Source organism: Chlorocebus sabaeus, chromosome 14, assembly GCF_047675955.1.
Source record: "Chlorocebus sabaeus isolate Y175 chromosome 14, mChlSab1.0.hap1, whole genome shotgun sequence".
NCBI classification, from domain to species: domain Eukaryota; kingdom Metazoa; phylum Chordata; class Mammalia; order Primates; family Cercopithecidae; genus Chlorocebus; species Chlorocebus sabaeus.
The window spans coordinates 108,512,688-108,539,224 of NC_132917.1; the positions used below are offsets into that span (position 1 = coordinate 108,512,688).

The window sequence follows — 26,537 nt, forward strand, 5'->3', positions numbered from 1 at the left end:
GCAACAACAACAACAACAACGACAACAACAACAAAAAAACCTTTTCCTGTATGTACCATTAATGGGGGGTGATGAATTGAATGAAGGATACTGGGCGAAGAAGATCAAGAGAGTGGACCCTTTAAACAAAAAACATACTTAGTTGCTATAGTAACTTGAACTACAGAAACTTGTTGAAAATGTGGAGTTTGATGTGTTTTTGAAATGAATTTTTCTAAAGATTTTTTTTCAGATATTTTTATATCAGATTACTACTGAAGCCATTCTCTGAAGTTGTTTGAAAGGACAGATAAAAGAATGAATAAATTAATGGATATTTTAAAATTTTCAGAATAGTCATTTGTAAAACACTTAAAGTGAATAAATAATTCTAGAAGAGTAACTTAGTTCCAAAACGCAAATACAGCCCTACTCTTTGTAAACCATTTGACAGTTACTGAGTTGAGATATACACACAAGGATTATGATTCCATTTGTTAAACTACATTTCCATTTTTTTTTCTGTTCCTTGCAAACTCAAAGCAATGTTACATTGTTAAATAAAAGTAGGATAATGTAGTGGACACTTATTGGTAACTGCCCATTTTACATGTGGTTTCAGCGTTGTACTCTTTCTGTGAGTGACACAGGGTCTCTCATGATCCACCTGGTTAACTCCTGGCTGCCTACGTGTGCATAGTGCTCGACTGATTTATAATGCATTCCTGTATTTTCTTCAGAAGTCTTAATGAAGTAGCCAGCTGCAGAAGAATCTGGATCATTAGATAAAAATGGCTTTCCATGTGGAAGGACTGATAGCTATCATCGTGTTCTACCTTCTAATTTTGCTGGTTGGAATATGGGCTGCCTGGAGAACCAAAAACAGTGGCAGCGCAGAAGAGCGCAGCGAAGCCATCATAGTTGGTGGCCGAGATATTGGTTTATTGGTTGGTGGATTTACCATGACAGGTACGTTCAGACGCCGCCGGCTCCATGCAGTCCTCCCTTCCTTGGCATCTGTGTGTGTGCAGCGTGTGGCTTCAGAGTGACAAAGCAAATGTTGCTCTTTGTCCTTTGGGGATTCTTTATGTTCACAAGTTATATATATTTTAAAATAATTTTCTATTCATTTAAAACCTAAAAATAAATTGGTTTCAACTCAGTAGTACTTGAACAAAAATGATTTGATAATAAATCACTGGACTGAAGAGCCATGAAACAAATCTTGGCTCTCTGGGTTGTTGAGTGGGTGGAAACAGAGTGAAAACAAAGAGGTGGGGGAATGGGAAGCTGTCCTAGTATTACAAGCTATGTATCCGCTAATTAATGTGATAGGCAGCATCTCAACGTGTCCAGTAATACGTGCGTAAAGTTGTGACTTTGAAATTTAAATGATAAGTGTCAATGAATACCAACTAGTGATGGTTTTTAATCTGCATAAATAAATGTGGGGGTGATAATATTTCCAATTGAGTAATTCCCTGTTTTGAAACCGAATAATTTCATTTAATAACTAATTCCTCACAGGAAGACAATCACATGTTATGACTCCACAGCACTAATAAAGAAATGTCATGAACCTTGTTATAAAAGGGAAAACCTAGGGCGTGTCCTCATAGGAATCCCCAGGCCACCATCTGTAGTCATTTCTCATTCAAACCTTCGTTATGTTAGCAGGAGCTGATATTCTTTCTTACTTTGCACTAAGGTGGTTCTGTTTAAAGGGTGATTTGTTTCTTTTCTCTATTCTTCTTGGTCATTGAAAATAATTCTGAAAAAATCAACTTAAAATTATATGTTTAATATTTAATACAGTTGCACTAACAACACATATTTCATTATAGAGTCTTAGTGGAGTTTTTAAACATTTGCAACATAGCAGGAACTCTGAGTGTTCATTAGAAAAATATCCCATGGGAAATTATATCAAGTGATGCCCAATTTCAGTCTCGAAGTGCAATTTTAAAATGATTCACCCTGTGTATCAGGTAGTTTACCAAACCAGTCTGGGAAGAGGTCATCCATATTCCGAGCCCCTTGACTTTGGCCATCTGAAACCTACAGTGTTCTATGTGAGCCATCAGTTTTATCTTTCAGACATTGACATTTTATCTTTGTTTAACTCTTCACCCACTGTACGTGGATTCATTTGGTCTTTCTAACAGCACTATGATGGCGTTCTGGGGTTCAGTGAAGATCCCGGGTTACAAGGTTAACAAGGACCAAGGCTGCAGCCGGAACCAAACGCAGGTCCCCGGTGGCCATGCTGGCGACCGCCCCATGCTGTGCCACATGCAGCCGTGTAACTAGTTTCACTTTCTTTCTTTCAAAAGGTGCACAGTTTGTAAACACTGTAGAAAGAATAAGAGAGCTGCTATATATCAAAATATGTTGTTTATTGAAAATAATTATAACCCTCTATATTCTCATTTAATATTCTGTTCAATATGGTCATAAAAATAATATTTTATAATTTGCTTTTACCATGTAGAAGGTTTTTTTTCCAACCTAATAAGCTATTAAAAGGTACAGAAAATATTTGAATAATGCTATTTTGTATAAAGGGCCACGGTCTTCCTCAGTTTGTAAAACTTTTATTTTCTTTCTCAGAACTCAAAATAACCTTGGTCAATATCATAATTCATTTAAAATCTGAACCCTACTACCTACCCTTGTCAGATTGATTGACTTGGATATATTTTATAAAGAATAGAGATTTTAAAAAATGTTGATTCTTTTAAAAGTGAGTATAGTTTAAGAGTTTGTGTTCTCACTCATGGATCTGACGCAAAATATACAAACATGGAGAGCAAATGCTGTTACAGAAGAGACTAAATTCATTTAAAAAGGGGACTTTTAAGTCGTAGTAAGTAGTCAAGCCCTCACTTCTATACCACAATAGTTGCAATGATTCAGGCACTCATTTTCTTTTTGGACAAGGGACAGTAAACTTACACAATGACAAATGATCACTAATGAGCTTTGTACTTGTAAGACCATCAGACCATTTACTTTATGCAGTGAAGCATTGACACGTTAGCAATTCCAGTTACCCAGTAGAAAGATAAAGTCTCAAGTTTTCTGCCTGTAAGAATTTATTTCTTCAGGTCATGGTTACACACATAGTGGGGAAAAAAAAAAAAAAAAGCCATTTAAAAAATTTCAGCAGGGCTTAGAATAAGAAAACAAATAATGCCATTTGTTATTTGTTAACACTGGGTGTAAAAGCTACTGCAAAGGTGGGAGTGATTGCTAAATATGTATTTGGCTCCAGGATTTTGTATATAAACTTTTCATTTAAATGTACTTAAAATTCCTATGTAGGAAAATCTTTTTATGTCAATCCTAAGACTCCCTCTTCTTTGCTTTGTATTAGATTAAAAGCCAGATAAATTTTGGCACAAACACAATAGAAACGCATCCTAGGTAGTTTTGTATAGATATTATTTCATTTACCTACATTCTACAATTTTGGAAAATTCATCAGAGTTAAGTGTTATTCATAATGGGATGATGCAATCTATAATTCAGCCTCATATCTGATAAATTTTTATTACCAACCTGTGACCATCATAACTTTACACAAATTCTGCATAAGGATTGTTTTGAATATTTCAACCACACTGTAACCTCAAAAAGGTATAAACTGCAAAGTTTAATGTTCTCTTCAACATTAGTTTTTCAGCAAGGATTCAGTATTATACTATTTCCTCAGAGAAAATGGTACTAGTATTACATTGTCTATTCGGAGAAAAATATTAATCTGTAGCTCATGCTTGGCTCAAACCAGTCAAGTCAAAACTTACTTTCTTTGGGTCTTTGACCTCCTTCCCTCAGCTATTATGCTACAGAAATTTTATTTATCTGAATAAGGTATTTTTCATTACTTATTGTCAAATAGTAAATACCTTACTAAAAGATCCATATTAAAATATAGAATTGCAAGTATGTACACAGTTCACATTTTACATTATTCTGAGTGCTAGGTAGTCTAGGCCTTAAGGTAACATTTAAACTCACTTTGGACTCCTTGTAGTAGAAGTGTCATCTCAATCCTCTCTTCACTCCTAATAATTTAAGGTAGTAAGTGCAACTTAGTGGTGATGGAGATAAGATTTGCAAGCTCCGATATCCCCAAAGTGTTCAAGAAAGACTCTATTTCTGTCAGTGAGAAGCACATTTCCACATACATACACCCACCTACATACATGCATGTGTTCACACATGCATGTACACACACATACCACTCCCTGAGGACAGTATATAAACATCAATACAATTAAAATGGAAGGACCTTGAAATAAAGAAATTTTACCCCATGACCTCAGACTATATTATATATAATATCATGAAAATATTGCTGACTCAATGCATTCAGAAAACATCTAGGGCAGCACTATCCAATAGAAATACAATGTGAGTCGTAAACATAACGTTGAATTTTCTACAAACCTCTAGAAACAAAAATAAATAGGTAAATTCATGTTAATAATATAACTCATGTAACTCAATTCATTCAACATGTTTTCATTTCAACATGTGATCAATGAAAGAAAAAACATTTGAAATCTGGTGTATATTTTATATTCCTAGAACTTCTCAATCCAGGCTAGTCACATTTCAGGTGCTCAGTGACCTCCAGTAGCCACTGGTTTGGCAGGCAGGTGTAGGTGTAACAGGTAAGACAGTATCACTCCCTCACTTTTCATTCTGTTTCAGCTACCTGGGTCGGAGGAGGCTATATCAATGGCACAGCTGAAGCAGTTTATGTACCAGGTTATGGCCTAGCTTGGGCTCAGGCACCCATTGGATATTCTCTTAGTCTGATTTTAGGTAAGTGAAAGTGCAAATCTCAGTGACTCACTCAGTAAAGCATACAGAACAAGATTGTAATAACAAGTGGAATAACCAGTCAAACACTGTAAATAACCATTGTAAAAAAAAGGTACCCTGAGATCTTTAAGGAGCCGTTACCAGAAATTGGTAAGTAGCAGAGCACTAGTGCTTAGATTATTTGATCTCTTGGTTATGGAATATATTTTTAAAATCCTTTGATCCTGTGGCTATCAGCACAGTGAATTTCTTAATGTAATCATGTTTTATTTCTTTCAAAACAAGTATGGATATATCATTAAAAATGAATCAGCTTGAAATGTACCTGTATTTCTTTTAGCAAGTCAAATGAATAAGAGGTCAAAAGTATTATATAACAGAAGGTACCTCATTTTTTGGGCACTCAGAAGGCTTTTGTTGAATCTGTGCTTATTCAAAACCTCTAAATGCTCTGTTGAGTGATAGATATGCATTGAGGCACTTAAGTGAGCGATGTGTTGGTTCATGTTTTTCAATTCACATGCCTCAATGAGATCCACTTGTCTTTGGACACATACAATGGTAAGTGTACTCAATAATTTACATTAGATTGCTAAACCTAATATTTAGAGTAGGTTGGTACTGTGTGCACATTATATTTCAGACTGGTTCCTCAATCCATATAGGTGTTCTGAAAAATGCATTTCCCCTGAGAAATATAAAAGACTATTATATTACATTTTTTTATTTCCTCCTAAACACTCGCTTAATTTTTAGGTGGCCTGTTCTTTGCAAAACCTATGCGTTCAAAGGGGTATGTGACCATGTTAGACCCGTTTCAGCAAATCTATGGGAAACGCATGGGCGGACTCCTGTTTATACCTGCACTGATGGGAGAAATGTTCTGGGCTGCAGCAATTTTCTCTGCTTTGGGTAAGGACCCAACTAAGTTGTTCTAGCTGCATCTCCGCAGTGAACTAAACTTCAATCAGATACACAACCTTACTTTCTTCAGCCTTGGCTTCTGAAGACATTTTTATTAAAACCATATACTGAACCTTATTTATATGCATAAAAGCTTAATGGAAACTTTATGTTTATTTGCAATATGGTGGCAGAGGTTAAATAAAACCTCAACCACACTTTCTATACTTGAATTGCCTCTTTAGACCAATAATCATGAATTATTATGATCAATTTGCTTTTATGAGTCATATATGATTTTGAACAAAGTATAGTGAATTAAGCATAGCTAAAAAGTGCAATTTACTTAAAAGAAATGTTTAAAACAAGGATTCATGAGCCAGGGGTTAATGAGAATACTAACATATATTTTTGATGTTGAATAAATTTAAATAAATGACTTATATCTTAATTTCTTCCAATAAGTGTTCTTTCTGCTGAGAATTTTTTACCTCCCATTGTTTTCCCTCTAATAACTGCCATGTTAATTGGCATGAACACAAATATAAAACTTAGATAGTTTAGATAACTCCCAAGACTACAGTGTTGCATGCCATTCTAAAAGCACTAATATTTTTAGAGATGTTGGCTTTTTAAATAAAATGTCTAATTAAAAAATATATAAAACAAAGTCAGTCCCAGCAGTAAATAACATTTCTGGAGAAGTGAGATATCACTAACCCTTTGCTGACAGAATAGGTAAATAATGTAAGTCACACGGCAAAACTACAAACTTGAAATATTTCAATAAATTGATATTATAAAGCTCAATGTTATGGTTTAGTAGTGGAAAATAATAAGTATGGTAGAGTGTAACAAGAATTTCCCCTTCAGTTTAAATGTCTTCTCAATAACTCATATGAAAAAGTTAGCCCATGCCTTAGCATCTCCTCAGCTCCAATCTACCCTTAGAGACACAGGCTTAGATGTACCACATGGGACCAGTTGAGAATGTTGGACCTGACTGAGGCTGTTGAGGCAGTTGGGAGATGGAAGCTCCCCATAAAGGCGTGCACTGCCCCGCCTTCAGCACATCCAATTTCATCCTGCAGGTTAGTCAGGACTTTTTTGATTCCCAACTAGAAAGCAGAGTGACTGTTGCGGAAACAAGAGTATTTGATCATTATAAAATACAGTAAGAACTAGGTGGAAAATGCTGCACTTCCCTGGTGCTGGATAATAATACTCCACACCCACTGCTGCTCTTATGTTCTAATGATATTATGTGTAAAACTACACCTCGCTTTCCACCTGACTCTCATTAGCTGAGTTGCAATGGGGGCTTATTTGCCATTGTTTTCAACACCAAAAAATTTTAATTTTAAGAACAAATTACCTGCTGAGGTATCAAAAAAGGAGTGGGCTGAGTATATAACAAAATACAAAATGCTCACTCATTGAATAAAGATCAACTTATATAATAGAGTCCTGAAAAAGAATAGAATTAATAAGCTAATGCTTCTAAAGTATTTTGGAAATATATAGTAATGAAACCGTGAACTTTGTTATAATTAGTTTTGTATATATGTGTGTCTATGTTTGTGCCTGTATTACAATATACAGTCAGGTTAAGGATGTAGATGCATTCTGAGAGATGCATCAGTAGGCAATTTTGATGTCGTGTGAACATAGAGTGTACTTATGCAAACCCAGCTGGTAGCGGCTGCTACACACACAGGCTGTATGGTATAGCCTATTGCTCTTAGGCTACAAACCTGTGCAACATGTTACTGCACTGAATACTATAGGCAATTGTAATGCAATAGCTACAACGTCACTAAGCAATAGGACTCTTTCAGCTTCATTATGATTTTGTGAGAATTTGTGTATTTGTGGTTCATCATTGATGATAACATTATTATGTAATGCATGATTCCATATATAAAATATGTTACTGTCTGTATCTTTCTACACCCTCACATGCACACATGTATCAAACAACATATGTAAAAATATTGCTGCAATTGCTTGAACTCTTTGGGGCAGAGAGAGAGAGAGTGTGTGAGTGTGTGTGTGTGTGAAGTTACTTACTGGGTACTATGTACATTATTTGGGTAATGAAAACACTGAAAGTCTAAACTTCACCACTATGCAGTATACCCAGGTAACATCATTGCAACTGTAATCTTTAAATTTACACAAATAAAAAGTAATAGTTGGACTTAATTAAAATTTAGTGTTTATTACAAATAATTTGATATATTCAAGAATATATAAGATCTATTACCACCTTAGTGTGAATGTTTATAGTTCACCATTGAAGCATAGGAAAATCTTAAACTGTTTTCTTGGTAGAAATTGACATCTTCCAACTTTTTAAAGAAATGTGTATTTATACTCCTAACAGCTCAAGTTCAGTGGATTTTCATAATTTTGCAGTATATTTATTTTATAGCTTCATGAGTAGACTAATATTTACTAGCATACCTCAAAGTATCACTTTGTTTTACTTACTGCAGTTGATTTAATTATTCAGAAAATATTTTAGAGAAATTTTTATCTAATTTTAATAGTGATAATGGAGAGGTGATTGACGTCTCTAATATCTCTGAGTTACAGTTAAGTGATAGCATCTACTAGGACCCCAAATCTTTGAGATTTTAGTCAGGTAATCTTTATTTTATAATTGAACTTTTCATAATTCATGGTATGTAGCTTAGAAGTGTTATTAAAGTGGAGAACTACACACACAAAAAAAGAACAACAAAGAATTGCAAGTTTCAATTCGAAGTAAATGATCTCAGGAAAACAATTACTTTTCAAATATCTATGAAACAACTCAGTCAATTATCTAAAGTCACTCATCTATACTTGATCTCTCTTCTTTGTCTTCTTTCTCCAACTTCTTACTAGATTTTTCTTTTTAATGGGTCTTTACTCCGGAAAATAATTTTATTTTATCGCCATAGCAAAAGCATTGAAAAATATTTTGTACTGATATTTTGGATCAACACATCTTATATTGAGATAATGTAGTTTCATCTCCAGTGAGTTGTATATATTACTAGCATGCTGACTGAGGAATGGGGGTAGCATGTAAGACAACTCAGCTGGCTGCAACTGATGATACATAAAACCACAGATCCATTTCATGTATGCATTTAACAATGTGACATGTAAACTGTATAGTTTTGAGAACAATAGGGAAAGGACTAGTAAAGCAACAAGTGAATTATGAACTGTCAGTCCAAGAACCACAGTGGCCCAAACTCGTCATACCTCAATACGTTCAGTGGAAATATAAGGACCAACAAACACAATAAACAATATTATAAGGAGAAACATAAATTTGATTTCTAAGAGAAGTTTAAAATTTTGATGATGAAAATTACTTAAAAAAGTATGATATTCAAATCTTAGGCTCTTCAGTATATTGGTATCCTAGGCGCAGGACTAGTATATTCTACCAATTAAATAAAATAAGAGAGATCTGTCACAAATTAAAGAGGGAGAGAGTGATTAATAACATTTACCAATTTGATAATTTATTCCTACAAATTTTTCTCAATTCTCTGCTGCCTTAACCATTTGTTAGCTATCAAAAGCTAGCAGGGGGCAGAGTAAATGCAAAATAGCAAATGAATGTTAATGGTGAAATGTGGAAATGGGTGATCATGCTTCTTAGAAAGTCTTGTGTTTTTCATAGATGTGACTAATGTATTTCATATACAGTTATGTGCCATGTAATGACATTTTGGTCGATGATGGACTGCATATATGACAGTGGTCCCGTAAAATTATAATACCATATTTTTACTGTTACTTTCTCTATGTTGAGATATGATGTTTAGATATTCAAATACTTACCATCATGTTACAGTTGCCTACAGTGTTCAGTACAGTAACAAGCTGTACGAATTTGTAGCCTAGGATCTATAGGCCATACCATGTAGCCTAGGTGTGTAGTAGGTTATACCATCAAGATTTGTGAGTATACATTGTGAAGTTGCACAACAATGAAATCACCTAACGACATGTTTCTCAGAGCCCATCCCTATTGTTAAGCAACACATGGCTGTATTTGATTGAGTCAGAGCTCCAGATAGTGAAATTATTTTGAGTTCTCGTAATGTAATTAAATTTCTCAGTAATTCAGGGTCTTCCATAAGCATACCATGGATCTGTGTGTCCTCCACATAAATAAGTTAGCAAACCACTCATTTCAGAAAGCAAAAGTGTGTGTCTCACTGAATTTATTAAGATATACAAATTTCAATAGAAAAATTAACTTTAGGTGTTATCATCCACTACATTTCATATGAGAGAGGGACAAATGTTGGTTATCACTAAACTTTCACTGTGTCCTTATACAAAGGGCAGAATCTGTCTGGGCACCTTGACCACAGCACTCTCTTGTTTGTTTCAGGAGCCACCATCAGTGTGATCATCGACGTGGATGTGAACATTTCTGTCATCATCTCTGCACTCGTTGCCACTCTGTACACCCTGGTGGGAGGGCTCTATTCTGTGGCCTACACCGACGTCGTTCAGCTCTTTTGCATTTTTGTGGGGCTGGTAAGTGGGATCACCCAAGATTCTCCTCTTATTTCTGTAAAAGACAATGTATTTCATACTAACTCATTAAAAATTAGTAGAAATCTTATTTTGCCTCATGAGTAATACACACTAAATCACATATTATATGAAATTTCAAATTTCTCCATAAATTAATTAGATGAAAAACTAGTCATTTTGATAACATTTGACAGAAAAGTGTGCTCTACGTTGAATTGTTAGAAAGGTCTAGGTCTTCCTTTCCTTCATACCTAGATTTGATGGAAACTTATCCATGATCTCCTTTGAGTATTTAAGACAATCTATTTTCCTCAGCAGAGATAACAAAATTCAAACCTTAGTGGCAACCTGTACAAGTCTCCTTTTATGTTAGTTGGTGAATTCTAAGAATGCTCATAAGACATAGAAATGATCCCATTGGAAAACTGTGGATTTCAAATATTAATCATCACTATTTGTGGTCTAAAAACAAAGACAATTCTTAATTATATAAGGCACCAGAAAGATTTATGATCTATCATTTTTATTATAATTATGAGACATGAGTATTATTAGCACTATATTAAAAGCACTTTTGTGTGTCTGAACACATTTTAGTCAATGTTGAAGAAATGTGAAGAGTACAGTTATGCATATAAAGATGTAGCCAAAGAAGTATAAAAACTGGTGTGTCCATGCTGGGCTAGGGTTATCATAGGTTCACATACATTATCTCATCCTACACATATGTTATCCCAGTTGTAGATTCTGTAGCGGCAATCCCCTCCTGCAAAGCCCACGGACAGAGCAAGCTAACACTAGAGATCATGATTCATTTTCCCAAGGATGGTTAAGTACTCTTGGTTCTCCTCATCTTTATTTATTTATCTTATAATGTAAAACATTTCATTATATTTTACTTTTGACACTAGACTCTTAGAAATTAAAAATGAAGAAGTAATCTCATGCTCTTCTCTCCTTTTCATAAACGTTCCAGCATCTCTAATAATGTCCTAGAGGAAAAATTTTAAAAAACAGACTACAATTAGATGTACAGTTTAACTATGAATTTACATGTGCCAGCAAAGATTATAATATTTTCTCTTTTTCTCCTTAGACATTTTGCATTTCGTGGAATTTCATCCATTCATATTGTAATCGAATATGAGAATATTTAATTTGCTCAAGGACTCCCACTATTTGTATTTAGATTACCAAAATTAAGTGGACTGTACTGAAATTCTGATTTTTCCTCAGCATCAGCGTAAACTTCCAGAAATAAAATAGGGAACATAGAAATAAATCCTTCTTCAGAATGTCAGGAGCCAGGCTGGTATGGCAACGACAGCTCTCATAACTGATGCACTAGGTATTCTAAGAAACACAACCCGAGAGAATGAACCTATTATTGATGATATATGTGATCTCTCATTGCTTTGTATGAGACTAGAACTTAAAACCCATGGGTGCATAAATCAAGTATACAAGTGTAAAGATGACAGTGCAAAGATGTTAGAATATTTTTTCTGCCACAAAATGTAGCCGCATTGATAAGGAATGAAGTTTTGTTGGTTACTAGTTAAGGCCCTATTGAATTGGCTGAATAAAAGACTAAATAATGTTGTTTTCCAAACTTTAATTACTGTATGAGCATACATAATTAATCAACTTACCCCTTAAACCGTCTTTTTTCAAATTCTCTAGTATTATTGATTTTATCATCACCCCCGGAGCTCCAAAACTGTAAACTTGAGGTTTTTCTGTTCATTTTCCCTCTCTCTGACCTCTGTCTCCTTCTTGTAATGTAAGGGTTGTTGACTCCCTCTTCATAATCCTTTTTAGTAGTGGTATTTCTTCATTCCCAGTGTCACTGCTGTACTTCAGGCCTTCATCTAGGTGGAATTGAAATCACCTGCCACTGTCCCTTCCTTTTTGACTCTTCCTTTTTGCTAAACTCACTATTCATGTCTATGTTATTAAATATCAGAATAAATTCCACTGAAATCTTTTTAAGCCTTAAAAGATTTTTTTCTAGCTTCCAGTTGCCTGCAAAAACAAAATACAAATCCTTTAACTTGCAATGTGGGTTTTGTCCACACATCCATCTTTATCTCACCCATTTTCCCAAACTACTCCCATGCCAACAAAACCCGTCACCAACAGATGTGGGTGCACACACATACACACACACAAACACACTCCATATATTCTTCTGTTCTTTGCCTTGCTCCATCAAACATCTCTTCCTTCAATTCTTTATTATTCTACCTGTTATTATCGGGCCCATCTTTGAAGGCTTATATGTCACCCATATATTTCTCAATCACATATTTTCTTATTACTTTAATGAATGGATATCTTTCCGTTAATGAATGGATATCTTTCCTTGATTCACAGAAAACATAAAAGTGTGTGTGTGTATACACACACATATGTATACACATACACTTCCACTTCAAGTAGAAGTGTGTGTATATATATGTGTGTGTGTATACACACACACTCTTTTATATGGATATATATTTCAAATATAATTTTTAAAATATTTTATTTTATTTTATTTATTATTATTATTTGTAGAGACCAGGCCTCACCATATATCCCAGGTTGATCTTGAACTCCTGGACTCAAGCAATCCTCCCACATTGGCCACCTAAAGTGCTAGGATTATAGACATGAGCCATTGTGCCTGACCATTTTTTTTTTCTTCTTTGAGACAGGGTCTGGCTCTGTCACCCAGGCTGGAGTGCAGTGGCTCAGTTACCGCTTACTGCAGCCTCTGCCTGTCAGGCTCATGCAATCCTCCCACCTCAGCCTCCCGAGTAGCTGGGACTACAGGTGTACACCACCACATCTGGCTGATTTTTGTATGTTTTGTAGAGATGGGGTTTCACCAGGTTGCCCAGTCTGGTCTAGAACTCCTGAGCTCAAGCAGTCTACCCACCTTAGGCCTCCCAAAGTGCTGGGATTACAGGCCTGAGCCACAGTGCCCAGCACCCATTTATTTTTTTTGAAATACATTTTTTTTTTTATTTAGATGGAGTCTTGCTCTGTTGCCCAGGCTGGAGTGCAATGTCCAATGTTGGCTCACTGCAACCTCTGCCTCCAAGGTTCAAGCAATTCTCCTGCCTCAGCCTCCTGAGCAGCTGAGAAATACAATTTTTTATTAGAACTCAAGTTTGTGTTATCCAACATTTAACGGAAGAGGAAAACAAAAACAATCCACATCTCTCCCCTCCTCCCACCACCCACAAACAAGGGGATATATATCTCAATAGCTACCTATCTATTTACACATGTGTGTGTGTGTGTGTGTGTGTGTGTGTGTGTGTGTAGGGACAGACAGACACAGAGACAGATGATAGATAGGCAGGCAGATAGATACATAGATAGACAGACAGATATTTCAAATCTAATATTTTCTTCCTAGAGATTTTGTGTTGCTGCTGCTGTAGTTTGTATGACATGGTATAATCAAGCATAGAAATAGTCAAAGTGCTGTTTTAATTTATCTAAATCAGTATTTTATGGTGCCCAACAGAAAACAGAGAACATGATTTCCTGTCCTTCTCTGTCTGAACTGGAGGAATTACTGAGCTGTGCAGCGTGTGAGGTGTATAAATCTTGCTTATATCAGACAGTTGAAAATCATGGCCTAGGGCTCCAGTGTCACTTTCTGTTGCAGTGGATCAGCGTCCCCTTTGCATTGTCACATCCTGCAGTCGCAGACATCGGGTTCACTGCTGTGCATGCCAAATACCAAAAGCCGTGGCTGGGAACTGTTGACTCATCTGAAGTCTACTCTTGGCTTGATAGTTTTCTGTTGTTGGTAAGTATTGCCTTTACCTGAGGAATGTGATCTAATTGTTCCTAAAATCAAATTTATTTTCACGATTTTCATATTCATAGTAAAAAAAATGTGCCTGTGGGCTCATGGCCATTTCTGAATTGAGGACTTTCTCCTGGGAGGGTGGAACCAGGGCCGGACTCTCGTGGCTGACAGTGTCAGGGTGGAGAACAAATGAGGCCCTAAGGGGACAGCGTGAGGTGTTCTGTGTGGTGTGTCCTTATTTCCATTGTGATGTAAGTCGAGGAATAACATGCCCTACCCCTAGAATTTTCCCCAACCTGAAGGCAAAACCTCGTAAAAGCTTTATTTTGTGTTTTGAATTAAGGCATGAAACCCAACTTATGGAATAAGTCTCTCATTCACTCTTGAATATCAGAGTAAGAGAATTACTAGTGCTAGAGGCCCTAAGTGAGGCGGGTTGGAAAAGTACGTGTCACTCAGGAAAGATGCCAAGAGAGAGGCCCTCAGGAGCCAGTGGAAGCTTGAAAACAGGCAGAACTTTGGGGCAAAGGTGCAGGCACTTTGAGGAGAACATTCAGGAGATAATGGCCAATCCCATTGAGGCAAGAGGGAACAACCAGAAGAACTGACCAGATTTTATGACTGTGCTAATTAGAGGAGTTAGGCCTGAAAATAACACACTGTATTTGATCTCAACGTAAGAAATCAATTATGGTGGAGTGTGGTGGCTCAGCCCGGTAATCTCAGCCCTTTGGGAGTCTGAGGTGGAAGGTTCATTTTGAGGCCAGGAGTTTGAGAACAGCCTGGACAACATAGCAGGGCCCCATCTCTACAAAAATAATCTTTTTTAAAAAAAGAAATAGATTACTTTTTCTATTAAACTTAAAGGTAAATTGGTTATTTTTGTTTTCTCTGTAGAAGGTTGGCAATATTGTACGACTTTGTGATCACGGCACATGGCTGAATTTTAGCATTATCTCAACATTCAAAGTGACTGTGTCTTTTCTAGTAAAAATGTTTCTAGTAAGGGACAGGAAAATATATATTTCCAGTAGTGCACTGGAGGGCTTCTTTGCCTAAGGATTGTTGAGAAATCTGTTGGCTCTCATTTTTCTGGAATGGCTTAAAATTATGAACTGGAGTAAGAGTAAATATGTATATGTAACTATACCTGCATAGTAGATGTGCTTATGGTTACATTATAGAGATGATGAGACTTAGAACAGTTAAGCAATTTGTCAATAATCACACCATTGTCTGAGTTAGAGATTGATATAGAATATTAAGAACTCAAAGTCCTTTCCCCTACACCAAGCTTTAGTCTTCAGACTAATCATCTTTAAAATAAGACATTGTATAAAGTGATTGCTAAATTCCTTCCAGCTCTACAAAATTATATGACTTAGTCATATTCATGATTCAAATTGTAAGACAAGTTAAAATAGTACATGTTGAAGAAATGAATAAACTATAGAAATCAGCCTTGAAATGCTGCATCAATAGTCTTGATCTTCCAGTTGTCTCTCCTACATCCCCTACATTAAGATGACTTGTCAAGTCCTGCTAATGATACTGTCAGTGTATCTCCCAGTCACACTTGGAACCTGCCCACTGTCCTCATGTTTGCTCTCTATTAGGTAGACTGCATTCCTTACCTGGTCTACTATGATAACCCCCACCAGTCTCCCTGATGGCAGCCTGCCCACCTCTTACTCCCCCGTGCCCACTTTCCATATTGCTACCTACTTTAGTCAGTTTGGGCTGTTGTTACAATTTACCATAGACTGGCTGATGTATAAACAGAAGAATATAATTTTTATATTTCTGGAGGCTGGAAATCTGAAACCAGGGTACCAGCATGATTAGGTTCTAAAGATGGCAGTATTCCAGGTTGCAGACTGTCCACTTCTTGTTGTGACCTCACATGGTGGAAAGAGGGTGAGAGAGCTCCCTGGCCTCTTCTTAAAAGGGTCCTAATCCCATAATGAGGACTCCACCCTTATGATCTGATTATCTTCCAAAGGCCCCACCTCTGAATATGATCACATTGGGATTAGAGTTTCAACGTATGAATTTTAGGAGGACAAACATTCAGTCCATTGCATCATGAGAGCTTCTGTTTGTAGATGAAGTCAGACTTTACCCCACTTAAAAACTTCTGATGACCTAAATGTCCAGGGTGATGAATATGTAATTTATGATGTATCAATCCATTCAAGTCATTGACATGCAAGATGTTAATGATATATTGATAAAACAGGTCACAAAATGAAAGGAAAAGGTTTTGGAAGAATATAGACTTGAGGAATGGGGTTATGAATTTTAGATTTTTTTTCCTTTAATTACTTTTGAACATATATGGCTTTTATAAGAAGGAGATTGTTATGGTATCTATGTAACAGATACTCTGCTTAGCCCAGGTGAGACCATGATAAGACAGACATCCCCACCAGAGGCCAGTGAGACAGACAGGCAGTTAATGAAACCTCAATACATTGTGCTACGGCAAGCTCATTGATCAATTCATTCATTCGTTCATGTGACCAATATTTATGGAATATTGACTTTATACCAGGAAGAGAAGTAACAGTAATCTAGCCAAAAGTATGTTTCCAGCTTCTCCTGCAACCACTCCCTCACTCACTGACGTTCATCATACCAAACACCCAGGGGTCTCAGCCGCCTGGTTGCTGTCGCTATTTTCTTCTTTCCTATTAGTTTCTCTCTCAGGTACTTTCTTCTCCCTCGATCTCCACCTGTGAAAATGCTCTCAAAGCCTATGGACAATCTGCACTTCATTTCTGCAGGTTTTCCTGTTAACATGCAGCTACCCTTTCTCTCTTCTTACCACCTCTTTCTTGTCGCAAATAATTAATGGTTTATCATTTTAATTCCCATACAGACCTCTTGATATCATGCAACAAATTGCATTATAGTTTAAACATTTTTGATCGTATATGCTCAATAAGAAATTTAAGCACATTCCAATAGAGGTATGTATATCTATCAGTTGCTTATATATTCTGTACTGATATGTGACGTAAATCATTTAATAAAAGCAACCATACAATATTTAGGTACAAAGTAAAATGAATATACATAGAAATATTTTATTTGATGCCAGTTGTATTGCCTTGAGCACTCCGCAGTGCTCACTTTGGAAAACACCGCATACATTGACTCTCCCAGTAGAAAGTAAGTTCCAGGGAAAGAACCATACCTTATTAATGTCCTTGCTTTTACAGCCATTAAATTGCCTGGCACATGATTGGAGTGTAAAAATATTTTTGGGTTGCATTGATTCAGGTTAAATGTCATACTTTCACAATCTTAATTATTTTTTGAGAATATTATATGATGGTTGGAACCACCAGATGATAACAAATTGAAGGCCTCTAGGGTAGTTTAAATGCAGTTCAAAATAGGTAAATAAATGAAAAGAAATAATTGCTCTATGTAATTATAGAGAAAAAGAACTTCAGGAAATTCTGCACAATTGAAAGTTGATGATACATTGTCTTAGTTCAGTTGGGTAACAAAGCATCATAAACGGAGTGGCTTATAAACAACACAGGTTTGTTTTTCACAGTTCTTCACATGGTTGGGAAGTCCAAGATCAAGGTGCCGGCAGATTCACTGCCTGGTGAGGATTCGCATCCTCATAGAAGGCACCTTCTTGCTGCCTCCTCACATGGTGGAAGAGAAAAAAAACTCATTTGGCTCTCTTTTATAAGGAATCCACCCTCATGGGATAATCATCTCCCGAAGTTGCCAACTTGATACCTAATACCATCACCTTGGTGATAAAATTTCATTGTATAAATTTACGGGGAACATGGACATCAGATCATAGCAAACATAATGGTACTAATTGATGTTTGTGACTACATGCCACTTTTTAAAATACTTCTAAGTTGTACTTATGACTATTCTAAATGTGATTGCAATAAATCTCTTTTAAAAAAAATAGAATAGATGTTTGCCTCTAGTTCACTCTCCATCCTCGTGTTTCCCACACAGATGCTGGGTGGAATCCCATGGCAAGCGTACTTCCAGAGGGTTCTCTCTTCATCCTCAGCCACCTATGCTCAAGTGCTGTCCTTCCTGGCAGCTTTCGGGTGCCTGGTAATGGCTGTCCCAGCCATACTCATTGGGGCCATTGGAGCATCAACAGGTAAATCTCTTGTAGCTTCACCACATGTGCCAGTTAGTTTACAGTCCCCACCCAGACACCCTTCTGTCCCACTTCCCTCTTACCTCCACATGGTGAATTCTTTCGCATCACATTTATGTTTATAAATTTGTTATAGCATTCAGTAAATTGTGTTATAGTTCAGCGGTCTCCAATTTTTTATTTTTATTTTATTTTATTTTGTTTTATTTATTTATTTATTTTTAGTAGACACAGGGTTTCATCATGTTGGTCAGGCTGGTCTCAAACTCCTGACCTCAGGTGATCCACCTGCCTTGGCCTCCCAAAGTGCTGGGATTACAGGTGTGAGCTGCCGCGCCCAGCCTCCAATGTTTTTGATTGCTCACTCCACTACGCAACACTGGCAAGCACACCCTCCTCCCAGTTGTGGTATATTTATCGATTGTTTATATGCACTCCCGCCAGCAGTGTATCCCAACTAAGGTGCCTGCTGACATCAGCTGAGGAATGGTGGGGGGATCTTTTAAAAATACAGACATCTGGCCTACTTCACAGGAATTTTATTTCAATAATTGAGGATAGAGACAAACACTAGTGTTCTTTCCAAACCCCTAGGTGAGTTGAGAGCCAGAGTGGAGAGTCACAAGCTTAGAGAACTTTACCTGTCATCCTCATGACCTCCCTAAAGATCACTTTGAACTTAAGATTTCTGCTTTACATCTTTATTAGGTTTTATTTAGGAGTTTTCTTTCTTGAAGAAAGCAATGAATAAGTGTTTAGGTCAAGACAAACTAAGAAACAAAGTCACTTAGAGAATAACTTCCTGAAAAACAGTTTTGAAAAAAGAGCATTATGAAATGTTTACCTCCCTGTTAGTCTCTATGTGGAACATGTTCAAAAGCTCACCTTTAATTTAATGAAATGTATTAATTACTCCTGACCATTATGTTCCTGTGTTGTAACTTTTAAGAGCACTCAATGAAAATACATCATGTTAATTCAAATTTGAAGGCATCTTCTAGGTAGAGGGAATAAAATAGATTAAAGTTCACCTTTTGCCCTGTTGTATTTTGTAAAGGTGATCCAGGGTAATGTTCCTACGGCAACTTTGACTTTCAGTTAGTAGAGTCTTTTATTGGATTGTTTAACTTTTAGGAGAGCAGTCCTGGTTCATAGTGTAGATTCTCCATTCCAGTTGTTCGTCCAGGAGACAAACACTTCAAAAGTTGTAAAGATGACTGACAAAGGTGGTAGGTAGTGTTTGTCTTTGAAAAAGGATAGTATTTCTCTCACAAGCAGAAAACATATATGAATGTGTGTGTGTGTGTGTGTTTATTGTAGGAACACAGGCTAACAGAAACAGCATTAAGCCTATTTTTTCTTGGATTAGATACACATTCTTGTTTGTTATTTCTGTTATTGTAACATCTCAGTTAAGGCCACAAAGTTGCCTGCATGTAAGCAGGTTTTGGAGACAGTTGTAATAGAAAATGAGGGAAGAAAAAAATGATAGGATCCAAAAAGAACAATTCTTATTTGGTCCAATGATCATGATATTAAAGAAGTTCAGCAAATAAAAAGCCAACTATGCTAATGTACATTTAAGGATTCCATAGTTTTTCAACACATGCTACAACTAACCAGTAAAGAAGCTATGTATTCAAAGATAAATCTGTGTTCCAAGTCTTCTTACCCTACCACAACCAAAACTTCCTGAAAATTTCAACCACATGACTATACTTTTTATTCAATAAAAAGGGACTGTTCTTAATCTAGTGAAATTCTATGCAAGGTGGAAATAGTTGAAAATTAATGCTGAGGCAGCTTCAAAACCAAGTTTATGTACAGAGAGATGATGGCTGAGAATAGGCCTACTATTGTCTTTTTTCATTTACATATGAATAACTGAGCCTTAAAGAAGAAACAGTGAGTGTCCCACCACATTTCCAAGTGGTCGAAGGAATACTCTAGAATTATGTTTATAAGCATTTGTTTTCTATGATTCTATGCAATGTAACACCATCACTGCAGGAAGGAAATATATTTCTTACTACCAGTGTCTGTGCAGGCATTGTGAATAACCCTAATTGTAACCAATACCCTTTAGAAGTCAGGAGATATAAGACATTTCCACTTGACCAGCACATGGACTTCACACCTAAGCAGACTAACGTACATGATTCTGAGTTTATTTCAAAACAACCTAGTAAATAGGATGACCCCAGATGGATAAAGAACATTTGGCTCTTTGGTTGTTGTAATGGTTGTTGATTCTGTTCAACAGACTGGAACCAGACTGCATATGGGCTTCCAGATCCCAAGACTACAGAAGAAGCAGACATGATTTTACCAATTGTTCTGCAGTATCTCTGCCCTGTGTATATTTCTTTCTTTGGTCTTGGTGCAGTTTCTGCTGCTGTTATGTCATCAGCAGACTCTTCCATCTTGTCAGCAAGTTCCATGTTTGCACGGAACATCTACCAGCTTTCCTTCAGACAAAATGTAAGAACAGTTTCCTTCAACCTGTCGTTTACTAGCATTGCTCTTGCTGCTGATGATGTTGTATTTGTTGTATATACTTTATTATATATGTATTAATATTCTACATTAAATCTGACTGTACTTTGATTAAGCATATGAGATTAAATAACAAATTATACCTATGCTGAATGGATGCTATCAATATATGTTATTATTCATGTCAATACTAAAGGGAACAAATCAATATAATTATTTCCCAAGAGGTACAGTCACAGGGCTATCATTTAACCTTCTTGTCTTTCTGATGAAAGAGTAATGAAACTTAAACTATCACCAAAACATTTAGTATAATTAAATTCTCTACGACACTGGGGAATCTTGGTGGAAGCAGGGCATGGTAAGTTGTTTGACACGTATTTTTGTAACTTCTGAACTGTTTTATACTTGCACTCCCTAGTCCACCTTTGCTAGAAGATATCCTCTCAATTTGATTTTCTTTATTGAATCAAAGTGGCTGCAAAACAGCATGCTTCTTGCTTGATTAAAGCTTTGCCTCTCTCTAGGTTTTAATTAACAAAACAATCCCAATGTTTTTGCTTTTGCCTTGTTTTGTTTTGATTTTATTTGATTTTTAAAAATGTAACCAAAGGAACTCCTTGGACAAGGCATTTTCTTCTTTGTTTTTAATTTTTCTTTATGTTCTGGGATACTTGTGCAAAACGTGCAGGTTTGTTTCATAAATATACATGTGCCATGTGGTTTGCTGCACCTATTGACCCATCCTCTTAAGTTCCTTCCTTGCACCGCCCCCCTCCACCCCCTAACAGGCCCTGGTGTGTGTTGTTCCCTCCCTGTGTCCATGTGTTCTCATTGCTTAACTCCCACTTATGAGTGAGAACATGCGGTGTTTGGTTTTCTGTTCCTGTGCTAGTTTGCTGAGGATGATGGCTTCCACCTTCATCCATGTCCCTGCAAAGGAATGATCTTATTCCTTTTTATGGTCACATACTATTCCATGGTGTACATGTGCCACATTTTCTTTATCCAGTCTATCACTGATGGGCATTTGGGTTGGTTCCATGACTTTGCTATTGTAAATAGTGCTGCAATAAACATACGTGTGCATGTCTTACTTTTCTTTTTTTTTTTTGAGACAGAGTCTCGCTCTGTCGCCCAGACTGGAGTGCAGTGGTTTCATCTCGGCTCACTGCAAGCTCTGCCTCCTGGGTTCATGCCATTCTCCTGCCTCAGCCTCCCAAGCAACTGGGACTACAGGCGCCCGCCACCATGCCCGGCTAATTTTTTGTATTTTTTAGTAGAAACAGGGTTTCACCGTGTTAGCCAGAATGGTCTTGCTCTCCTGACCTCGTGATCTGCTTGCCTCGGCCTCCCAAAGTGCTGGGATTACAGGCATGAGCCACTGCGCCCGTCCACATGTGTCTTTTCAAGAGCACCAGAAGGTGGTTAGCTTTAAGGATGGTAGCGCTTCTACAAAGAGATAAAGTAGGGATGGCCTATGATCTGTCAATGCCACATAAGAACTGTCCCCTAATATGTAAAGTGAGGAAATCCTCCCGTGCTTTATTATACCTCTCTGACACCATGTTAGCTCATCCTACCTTTCCCCCTATGCATTCAGGAAAAGGCCTAGGTGGCCTACATGTCATGCATCTGGTACACAGAAACCCCTCCCAAAGGTCCACCCAGGAAATCACCTTAATTGTTTCCTTTGGGTACTGTAGCTGTATTGAGTTTTCCCATAGATTGAGCCATTTGAACCAGGGGAATTCTTTAGACTAGTTTTGAAGCAAAAAATGTGTCTCATTCTTGACCTACATGAGTCAAGACACTGTGCAAAAAGCTGACACTGTGGCAATTTCTTACAGGCTTCGGACAAAGAAATCGTTTGGGTCATGCGAATCACAGTATTTGTGTTTGGAGCATCTGCAACAGCCATGGCCTTGCTGACGAAGACTGTGTATGGGCTCTGGTACCTCAGTTCTGACCTTGTTTACATCGTCATCTTCCCCCAGCTGCTTTGTGTACTCTTTGTTAAGGGAACCAACACCTATGGGGCTGTGGCAGGTTATGTTTCTGGCCTCTTCCTGAGAATAACTGGAGGGGAGCCATACCTCTATCTTCAGCCCTTGATCTTCTACCCTGGCTATTACCCTGATGAGAATGGTATATATAATCAGAAATTCCCATTTAAAACACTTGCCATGGTTACTTCATTCTTAACCAACATTTGCATCTCCTATCTAGCCAAATATCTATTTGAAAGTGGAAGCTTGCCACCTAAATTAGATCTATTTGATGCTGTTGTTGCAAGACACAGTGAAGAAAACATGGATAAGACAATTCTTGTCAAAAATGAAAATATTAAATTAGATGAACTTGCACTTGTGAAGCCGCGACAGAGCATGACCCTCAGCTCAACTTTCACCAATAAAGAGGCCTTCCTTGATGTTGATTCCAGTCCAGAAGGGTCTGGGACTGAAGATAATTTACAGTGACCCCATCTAAATAAAATACTGCTTTAGCAAACAGAACACTATAATAGGGTAGTTCTGGAGAGATGATTTGCAGCATACAAAAATATATTTAAAATATAAACAATGTTCAGGAGGGTAAAAATTCATATAAAGTGCAGTTGCACAAACACACGCCAAGCTAGAAGGAAGCACCTATGAAAGCAACAACTTTCTTTCTCATCCATAGTAATACTGATTTTGATGCTAGATAGTTTTGCTAGGTATAAAAATAAAGTTCCACTGAGAGAACAAAGGGCCAAATAAAGCATTTATATTTGTTACAAAAAAGGGAAGTAGATGTGAAAGAGACTGAAAAAAAGGAAATTGGATAGTTTTGATACAAACTTTGTTTGCTAATGCACTGATGAGTCTAGTTTCATTATAGCACCGAAGCTATGAGAATAACTTCAGTCACTCCCCTGAATGGTGCAATGAATTAACCAGCTGATTTTTCTTAGTGTGATGATTAACCCCTTCTTTCATGTTCTGAGCTATAACATTTGCTGAATGTGCAATTTGTTATTCTTTTATTAATGGCATGTAATATGAGCATGGGCAAAGCAAACACAAAAAAATGTTATGTACTGGCATTTATTTATGTGCAAGGTGATAGGAAAATAGAATCCATCTTTGTAGAAGAGCACTGGGTTAATTTGTATGTTTCCATAGCTACTGTATGCACAAACAAGAGTACCTGAAGGATTATTAAGCAACCTTAAAGCAATAAGTTAATTAAGCAGAAAGTAACAGGAGGAACAGTACATTTTTATCTTTATGTCAAGTATATAAAGTTTTGCTTCATGATAAAATAAATATATCTAAATTAATATGTAAGTTAATATTGGAAGTGGAATTGGGCCTTATGTAAGGAGAGGTAGCTACACAGCATCAGTTATGGTTAACGAGAGGCACACTGCTAAATTTACATATATTTCATTGAATGATTATTATGGGAAGCACTCACAACACCTCATGATAGTAGTAAAATGAGAAAAAAACAAACTACTAATTTTTAGATATTCATTAATAGGAAAGATTTAGTGTTAAGGGATCTACTCTTTGGCACTTTTTCACATAAGCCAGTCTTAGAGACTAGACAGATTACTACTACAAAAAGTACATAGTGAATTTTAAAATGTAGACGAAAGCAGAAAATTAAATAAGTTCTAAAGTGAAGAAGCCATCGATTTTAACATTTGATGTCTAGATAACATTCATGAGATTGGTCATTAAATACTGTTTTGCTCCTTTTCTGCTGTTACACATACACACTCATAAACACGTGTGTGTGTGTGTGTAATGATTTGTGTCCGTTTCAAGTGTTTTCACACCAGTCACACATTATAGAAATAACTAGAGCCATGTCTACAAAAGCAAAGTGAAGTGATGAGCTGAAAAGTGATCAGGGAATCTGATCCCATAAAGAAAGTCAGTCTAAATTGTTGAAACTAAAGCACATTTTTTTTTTCCAAAAATACTTCTTTTTTGCAAATCATGAACAAAATGAAGTTAACTTAGTGTTTAACATTAAGAATGAAAGTTGTATCTTGACCCTAGAATTCCTTTTATAAGATTTAATTGTAATTATCTCAAAGCATCAGATAATACATCTTTATCATTAAACATGAATTTAATGTCTAGGATAATTTTTAAAATGGGAAATTAAATAATTTTATATGTCTCATATTTTCAGTGCGTTATCAAAATTTGATGGTGAATATTACATTGCATTCAAAATCTTCACTGAATATCATAGATATCTAAATGAAAAGAGAATTACTTTTCTTCATCTATTTTCTCAGAATCTATTCAGTACCCTATGGAGTACATGGAAGGAGTATATTTTTGGAGCCAGTAAGTATGGGAGTCCATGATTCTCAGGTATTGATTGAAAAAAGAGAAAGGGGCAAGAAATTCATTAAAGAAAAAACCACAGATATTAACACATTTGACACATAAAAGTAATGAATTGCTGGAGCCTACAATTCCTGGCAAGAACCATTATTCCAGAGGCACCATGCTCCCCAGCATGCTACCTGAATGGTGGCTTTTATCCAACCTGTCACCCTGAGCATCTGTCTCAGCCTGCTGAGGCACAGGCTTCCACCATGTGCATTAGGAAACACTCACTCATACTGTCATATAATGCAACAGGGAGGCATCGTCTCTTTACAGGTCTCTTTACATTGTACCATTCCATTAGGCAAAAATTGTCCCAACAACCACACTTAAATTCAGTGGGGAAAAGAAGGTTAACATTAAAAATTTCTTCTATGTAATTCAATTTCTCACAATAGACGGAAACAGGGGGAAAATGTTTGCCCTGTTCAAAATGCTAAAACTAGATAATTTAGATCATTTAAGCCAATAAATAATATTATATTGTATTTAACCCATTATTCCTCACCTACCCTCAAAGTAGGTATATAAAAGACTAGTTTGTTATTAATCCACAAATGTGCTAAATGTTAGCAAGGTGATTTTTAAATACAAAAATGGTTTAAGATCGCAAGGAAGGAAACAATGGTCACAAGGTCTTTACTTAAGCACATTTGTGCATAAATTTCCACCCAATTTCCAAGACAGTTGTATCACAAAGCTGTGAAATGTGCAAGAGTATACTTTTTACCCATCATTTGCTTTGTTTTGACAGAATGAGTAATGCAGACATTTATGTGTTCTTCCAGCTTCAATCAGTAGACCTGATTTTCAACATCTGCCCTCAAATGAAAATAAAATAAACAAAACATTCAGACACTGGCTATATTAACCTTGGAAGGCAATACCTGTGGATTAAACATTAGAAGAAAACATATATTTTATTTTCATACTTTTGATATGATTGTAACATATTTCTTGAGTAATTTAAATGCTTCTTTTTCCCACACATATTCAAATCAGCAAGCCTGTAGCTGCACTGCAATATCAACAACTAGTTGTTTCAAACACTCAGCATCAAAATACAACTTCATTGCTACACTTACAAGGAATGAATTTTATGTGAATATGAAATGAGTATAAGCTTAAAATAAGTGAATCTAATATAATGGCTATTCCTCTTTTTACTTGGAAATAATAAATTAACATTATATTTTAAACATAAATTATGATTTCTTTTTCTGTTTTAGCCTTCATGTAAATTTACAATGGTATAATATATAATTTATTGTAAGTTTGCTACTTCATAGACAGATGCATATAATGGTTCCAGAATATATATTTTTGTCTGTCAAAATATTATATAAAATTATGCCTAAAATAAGTAGATTTGCAACTGTGTAAATGTTTAAGTGTAATGGCAATGTATTAA

General features: G+C 36.3%; 1 protein-coding gene across 1 annotated transcript; it reads left to right on the forward strand.

Annotated features, from left to right (window-relative positions):
- Nucleotides 1-719: 719 nt before the first annotated feature.
- On the forward strand, nt 720-26,331 carry SLC5A7 (solute carrier family 5 member 7). Its single transcript, XM_008008305.3, has 8 exons — nt 720-948; nt 4,699-4,812; nt 5,569-5,724; nt 10,121-10,269; nt 13,934-14,077; nt 18,080-18,233; nt 20,497-20,714; nt 22,580-26,331. Exons 1-8 carry the CDS (start codon nt 771-773, stop codon nt 23,207-23,209), a joined length of 1,743 nt encoding a protein of 580 aa, XP_008006496.1. The 5' UTR covers nt 720-770; the 3' UTR covers nt 23,210-26,331.
- The last annotated feature ends 206 nt before the right edge of the window (nt 26,332-26,537 follow it).

Coding starts and splice junctions, on each gene's coding strand:
- SLC5A7 (XM_008008305.3), top strand. CDS start 771: ATGGCTTTCCATGTGGAAGGACTGATAGCTATCATCGTGTTCTACCTT. Junction 18,234..20,496: donor GGCCATTGGAGCATCAACAG/GTAAATCTCTTG, acceptor TCTGTTCAACAG/ACTGGAACCAGACTGCATAT. Junction 20,715..22,579: donor AGCTTTCCTTCAGACAAAAT/GTAAGAACAGTT, acceptor AATTTCTTACAG/GCTTCGGACAAAGAAATCGT.